This window comes from Stegostoma tigrinum, chromosome 7 (genome assembly GCF_030684315.1).
Source record: "Stegostoma tigrinum isolate sSteTig4 chromosome 7, sSteTig4.hap1, whole genome shotgun sequence".
In the NCBI taxonomy this organism is placed as follows: domain Eukaryota; kingdom Metazoa; phylum Chordata; class Chondrichthyes; order Orectolobiformes; family Stegostomatidae; genus Stegostoma; species Stegostoma tigrinum.
Genome location: NC_081360.1, coordinates 35,031,424 through 35,038,818, shown reverse-complemented (window position 1 = coordinate 35,038,818; position 7,395 = coordinate 35,031,424). Strand labels below are relative to the sequence as shown.

Sequence of the window (7,395 nt, the reverse complement as noted above, 5' to 3'; positions counted from 1 at the left end):
AGGACGGAGCTCTTTTACTTGTGTAGAAAACTTCATTGGATTGGAGAGAAGAAGTTGAACTGTTAGGTGCATTAAACGCTGGTAGCAGTGTCTAGGTAGTTTGGACCTGGCTGTCCAAGAGAGAGAAGTTGGGTTGTGGAGTGAAAAGGGAGGGAACTGGATGACACAAGGAAGTTAAATTGCTCCCAAAGGCAGACCAAACGTGATAGACAGGTGATAGGAGTCCTGGCCAGTTGTGTGCTGGGAAGTGTAACCAAGAGCAGCTCAAGAGGAGATGGGAAGGATTGTGGATGTGTATTGACAGGAGTCAGATGCTAGGGATAGATGGGCAGCTCTAGGTTGGTATTTGGTCTATGGTGATAGCGGGTAGCTTGAGGGTTGATGAAAGCAGAATCAAGTGTGATAGAAGGCAGGTCAAAGGTGACAGCAGGATGGACAGAAAGATGGCTTGTAGCTTCAGGAAGTAAAACTTGACAGGTTGGGTGGACTGGGAGCGGTTCAAGGCAAAAATCCACCTGTCAGATAGCAGAATGGTATGCTGGTTTGCAGGGAACAGATGCCTTTCCAGTTGCTATTTAATTATGGCTCAAGAACCATTGATGACTATAAGATAATAGCAGCATTGGTGACTTGCTGCCTACTACTGCCACACAATTAGCTGGGCTTCTTGACTGTGTGTAGCTAATTGGCTGTCTGTGTGATTTACATGGGACCTTCCGTCCTGCCTCTAAGTAGGAGTCCCATTCACCTCAAATCCTTCAGATCATTTGGTACTATAAGAAGATTCTGATTTGTATGTGCACATGCAAGTGTGCATCTACCTATCTCTGTCCCTTAATGTATTCAAGCCCTGTGTTGGTCAACTGTGACTTGAAGGACTTCACTTTTTTTGTTTCAGTTTCATTAAAGCAATAGAGCAAATGAATTTAAGTGAAAGACATGTATAGGCAAGGGAGGGAAAACATGAGAAAGATTTTCATGATTATAAAATCTAGACTGCAGCTGATAGTGATAGAATTGCTGTTTCTCAGTTCCTCTACTGAAATTGATAACTAATGCAGATACAAGCTCATGAGTGTTGGTGTAGTCTGGTACTGTTCCTAAATGATAATGTTAATTATCTAAGAGCGTAGACAGTGACAACTGGAAGGTTATTTGATCATGCTTCTGAGGCAACTGAGCCCAATGCTGTCTTCATCAATGTTGTCTTTGCACAATTGTCTCCCAGCAGTAGCTGAAGAAAGTAACAGGAGCAAAAATACAAAACAATTTTCTTTTCCATAACCCTGTGAATGTGGATGTCAATTGTAACAGAACACCACAAACCTCAAAGATGTTTTGTTTACCCATGTTTTATTAAATTGTAGATCTTAAACTAAGAATGGTTACGAACAACTATAGTTGCAGAGACTGGAAGTTTACAGGAGTATGAAAACAGTAATTGGTAATTGAAAGCATTTCAGTTACACAAAGTTCATTTTTTATTTGCAGCATAGGTCTTAATTTTAACAATGAAATAACTTTTAAAATCATAAATCTAATTAATAAAAGATGCTAATTATTAAGCAAATCTATACTGCAAGCATATCGTGTAATGTCCCATTGCTATGCACCATGGTATGTAGTGATAAAATTGCAAAAGCAATAAACACTGCCCGATCAAAAACTTTGACTGGAGATCATATAAAATACTTTGTGTAAAGACTACAATAGAGGTGTTTTTCTTGTGAACATGTACATAATTGTTATGCCTTTTAAAATGAAAGGTTAGAAATGCTAAATTGCTTGTGATAAATTGAAAAAATTGGATTATTCACTATAGTAATACTACATTGTACTAATGGTAACCGAGTCTAATAGACTGGATTTTGCTGTTAGTAGAGAACAATCACCATCAACCATTAATTTCAGCCTCTCTTGCCCCACAAACTGTCAATGGGATTTTGCACTGTAGCTTGGAACTCCTCTATTTTGTGACTAGAAGGCGAGTTTTTGCATAGCAACCTTTATGAAAGGGTCAAACACTTGTCTATCTCCCCAACCAATCAGACTGAATAATCTTTAAGGTGCAATGCAAATCTTGAATAAGGAAGTGTAAAGTAGAAAAACTCACTCAATGTCAAATCAACAACAATTTATTTTTGTATAGCAGGAGCTCTTGTGGCTTGATAGGTAGCTCCAGGTGTAAGAATCTCTTCAGGACTTGTTGACCATGGAGAGTATTCATTGCATAGTTCAATTAATTTGTAACTAGCCTGCCAATCCCTCCACCATTCCCTACTATTCCTCAAAGGGGCATAAATGAGTGTGAAGGGAAAAAACAAAACAATTTATATTGCACTTTTAACTTCGTCCATGTCCCAAAGCAAGTCACAGGTGCCATTATGAAACATGTTACTGAGCAATAGGAAATCAGTTGGCCCAGACAGTTGTTACACAAGCGTAGATGGGAGTTGAATATGAGGACCTCATGGAATCTCCTGTCATAGCGCACTGAAGGAATTGTTTGGGAAGCTGAAATTTTTTTTTGGGCAATTTCTATATGCCTGGAACCCTCTGAAAGTTGCTATTTAAATCAGATCTTGGGGGTTTCTATTGCTAACTCTCACACACACGCTGAGCTACACCTCCCAAAAACTACTAGACCTACCCATCTGGCATCCTACCCTGACACCCACTTTTCCCCTATCCAGCAGTTCCTAATTTGTCATCCAATCTTTGGCACCCCACACCCTCCCCAGCAGACACCCTTCTTACTGGGTACTCTATCCCACTGGCACCCTACCGCTTACCTTTATGTACTTACTGTTTGACAGCAGTTGTCAAAGTGACTGTCAGTCTCTTTTAAATTTCATAATACAGCAGCTGAATGTTGTGAAAAGGGGCATGGTTTATCCTTCTCTGACAGTTTCATGCTGTGAAAGAACTGCCAGAATTGAAGTATGGCACTGCATTTCTGAAGGAAACTCAATCGGATACTTATTGTAGAAATGTGGATCTCTCTTTCAGAAAAAAACAGATGGGCAATTTATTTGAAATTGCCACTTCCAAAAAAATCCAGCCTATTGTCAGATGACCACAGTTGACATTATGGCAGAGCCTTAAATGAGGTAAGGGAGGTAGAAAAATATGGGGAAGGAATTCCATGGCTTTGGGCCCACGCAGCTAAAGGCACAGCCACAAAAACTAGAGGGACTTTTAAAATCAGAATGGTCATCATAAAAGTTAGAGGTGATCAAAAGACATAGGACCAGAATAGGCTGTTTGGCTCACTGAGTCCACTCCATCATTCAGTGAGATCTTGGCTGACCTGACAATCCTAAACTCCACTCTCCTGTTGAATTCCCACAGACCTTGATTCTTTTAATGATTAGATATCTATTTATATCAGCCTTGCATGTACATAAAAACCCAGCCTCGAAAGCCCTCAGCAGTAAATTGTTCCAGATTCTTTACCCTTAAAGAGAAAAGACAATCTTCATCTCTAATGGGCAACCCTTTACACCGTTATGTCCTCTGGTCCTAGACTCTTCCTGTCTGCATTTACCCCCTGTCAAACACCCTAAGAATCTTGTATGTTTGAAAAATGTCTCTCATTCTTCTAAATTCCATCATGTACAATTTCAACCTCTTCTCATAAAGGAAATTCCTCTGTAGCCAAGGTTCACTTGGTGAACCTTCTTTGGCCTCTAATGCCAGTATATCTTTTGAAAGGGGTCAATAACTGTCTACACTATTCCAGCCATAAATATTTCAGAATGTTGTGTGGCTTGCGATAGATACAGAAATATGGGGGAGACTTTTTTTATAAAAAAAAATTTTGATATTCTTTCAAAGCATTTGCTTGACTTGGAGCGAAAGTATGTTAGCAAGCACAATAGTGAAAGAAGAGGACTTGGCTAAGTTAAAACACAGCAACAGAGCCTTGGGTGACCTCAAGTTAACACAAAGTCGAGCAGTGGGGGGAGTAGATTATGAGAGATCAGTCAGAAGTCGGTTGGTATAGTCGAGAGGCAACAAATGAGTGAATAATAATTTCAGTAGTAGATGTGTCAAGAAAGAGATGAAAGTATAGAGGTGGAAATAGGTGGTTGCAGCTATTGTGAAAGTGTGATCAGAAGCTCAACTCAGGATGAAATACAGTATATCAGGTACATAAAACAAAACCAAGAGAGATAAAGAAAACCAGCACGAGAAGAAAAAAGTAATTATTGAAAAGGAAATTAGAAACAACTATGATTAAAATATTATGGAATAAGAGTCCTTACTTGTTAAAAATTAATTTTCAGGGCCAGAGTGATTGTTTGACAAAAGTTAGGATTTATCACATCGTTAAGAAATTATATATTTGAATGGAAAGCCCTGAGCGTTTGCTTAGAGAAATTAGTGTGCATCAGTGACACAAGTATAGGAACTTCATATAATTCATTGTTCAGTCCCTTGGTGAGATTGTGTTCTATTGAAGGTTGCTTTCTGATTTATTTTAATGTTGCGAATGCCATTGCCTCACCATTGTTTCTACAACAAAATCTGGATCGTAATTTCATGGGTAACCTAAAATACCCAAATATTTATGTATCTGCATATAGCACATATAAGATTTAAAATGTACACACACACTTAAGTAAGAAAGTAGATGGGCTATGATGTATTTTTGTCTTGCTCTCCTCATACATGACTCTTACATAGGAAAAATAATGCTTGTTCCCTTTACTACAGAAAAGAGGAAATCTTGATCAGCACTTGACCCCATGTGTAATATATGGGAATTATTCAGCATACACTTGAATATGTTTTTGTGTTTAAACTCTGCTTGCATTGTGCTTGATCAAAGGTAATCTAGTTGGCTGAATTTGCTCAGCAATTTGTCTAACTTTCCAACTTTTAGTTTGACAAAATTGCTTTGACAACTCTGGGATCAGGGCATGTAATCGTTATTGGATACACAGTAATGGTGATGAGACTAAGAAAACCATTCAAAACTGCCTATGTCTGAAGTAATATTTTTATTTTTTCATATTATTATGAAACGTTAGCACTGGAAATGTATATTTCAAATGAGGATCCATAACAGAGCAAAACAATGCCCTAACTATTCTTTGTCATTATCAAAAAGTACATGTGTGATCCTCTAGTTACTACCACTTTGGTCAATGCAACACATTTAATCATTGTTTTTGACTAAGGGTGACCTGTAAGCAATTGGTAAAAGTTGCTTTAAAATGTACGTTCTTGTGTTTATGTAAAAGGTGCATTTTGAATTAGGTTAGTGCAAAAGCACACACAATATAAAATAGGATACTTCACTAATTACACATTGTAGTTTATCTGTTTAAATTGAGAGAGCCTTGTTGACTGATCCTTTTTGTCATGATGTGTTACACTGTTATGTATACAATACTACTGAAGTCAGATAAATAGCAATGTTCTTTATAAATGTCTGGATCTTTTTAAGCTAACTGGCCTTGGTAACAAGTGAGTAAAAAAAAATTATGGTAGAACCCCTGCTTAATTCATAACTTGCCAAAATTAATTTTTTAATTAACAGTATAGAATCTTATTTTCTCTACTTAACATAGGTAATATCTGACTGAGCATACAAATTACTTGCTTCTTAAAAAAAATTCAAAGCACATTTTATCTTTTAAAAAATTCAGAAACATCACAGAAGTATTTATTTTCCATTAGTCCAGCTTTATAGTTCTTCATGTGCAAATTAAATCAATATCGTGATATAAATCGTTAACCATTTATTTTTATTACAGAAAAACACATCAAGACACTATATACTATTTGAAATATATTCAGACATAATCAAATATAACTGTAGTATATGTATTCATTGGTGTAGTATACCACAAATGCAAGGCAACATGTGTTGTTCCATCTTGTATGATATTAGTCCAAACTCTGTGTAATTATTTTTGCAGCTGTACAATCATGCTTTTTTTTAAATTAATCTTGTTGATGCTCTTGTTGTGTTGTCGGAACTGTAATGTGTTGCATTTTGCTTCTGTCTTTGAATTCTGTTGCCCCGGGGACATTTTCTGCAGATGAGAATAATATTACTAATTCTCAGAATAGGAAGATTATCTTTTACTTCAAAGCAGTTTATACATTTCTGCAACATAAGAATAAATAGCCAAGAATCCACTGTATTATAAAAATAGTCTGAATGTTTTTATATATATTTGAAAAGTCACAGATCAAAATTCACTGCTATATATTTTCCATTTTCATCAATGGTTGCCGTTTAAATAGACAGAGTAGGAAATAACACCTGTTAAGCTAAATTAGTAATCTCAATAATTGAAACCTAGATAAAAAATAACAAGGGCTATAGTGTAGTACACCTTTATACCTTTCTGAGGAAATAAATATCCTCTGCGGCCTTCCCTTACTGTTAATCCTTGATATAAGGGCCTCAATATTCAGTGCTGATGATCTGATCTTCACATCAAACAAAAAAAATCTTGTCACAATGCACAAATAGGAGTATTGCAAACACCAATCACTGCATAGTGATGAAAAGGAAAACAAAATTTGGCTTATTAATTTTATTTACTGTGCTGTGTTTTTCCAGCCCGTTAATGAAATGCTGACAATATTGCACAGATGGTACAGGATGGGATTCTGACATCTTCCGGTTACCACATCACCAGCAGCAGGCAACCTAGCTAATTTAACACTTGTATGGCCAATTAAGGGCCACTTCCTGCACCCAAAGCCATTTCATCTATGCTGCCACAAGACAGAGACCTGTCTGGCAATTTGCTGACGCAGCAAGCTCTAGGGCAAGGTTCCTCGTTGATGGGCACTCCATTGTCCATGGTGGCACCCTTTAGTATCATTGACCATCTGCATTGTCAACAGTGTTGCTGGTGCACCAGATTCCCAGTCCCCACAACTTGAATTGCCATATCCTGCTTGTCTGGACGTAACATTTCTGAAGTGAATTAATCTCTTCAAGGGCTTCTTGCCATTGTTGTATCATCTCCCAGGAGTTGCTGTCTCAGTGTCATTGTTAGCAGTAAAAATACTGAGGTCCTAGCTGTCTGTTTGGGATAGCAGCCTTTTTTGTGGGGGTGGGGATGCAGTTCAGGGGAAGGAAATCGTTAATTAGACAGTAGAAAGGTCACAGACAATGTGTCCTCAGATCATGTCATTCCAAAGTTGAGGTGGGCTCTAGAGATAGGATTTGGTCATCTGTTTAAAAAAACAATCAGCCTCTATGTATGAGACAACAAGGTGTAGAGCTGGATGAACACAGCAGGCCAAGCAGTATCAGAGGAGCAGAAGGCTGACGTTTCAGGCCTAGACCCTGCTTCAGAAAGACCTATGTATGTTACGTTAGCTAAAATGTGTACAGCCAAGGTACATAGTGACTTTTCTTTC

General features: G+C 37.6%; 1 protein-coding gene across 2 annotated transcripts in view; it reads right to left on the bottom strand.

The window, feature by feature from the left end:
* Positions 1–5,735: 5,735 nt before the first annotated feature.
* Positions 5,736–7,395, bottom strand: part of tmeff2a (transmembrane protein with EGF-like and two follistatin-like domains 2a) — a 94,022-nt gene continuing 92,362 nt past the window's right edge. For both annotated transcript variants that reach the window (XM_048535175.2, XM_048535176.2), the window contains one exon: positions 5,736–6,047. In XM_048535175.2, the coding sequence (XP_048391132.1) occupies positions 5,951–6,047 (97 nt within the window). In that variant the 3' untranslated portion in view covers positions 5,736–5,950. The remainder of the gene's footprint in view (positions 6,048–7,395) is intronic.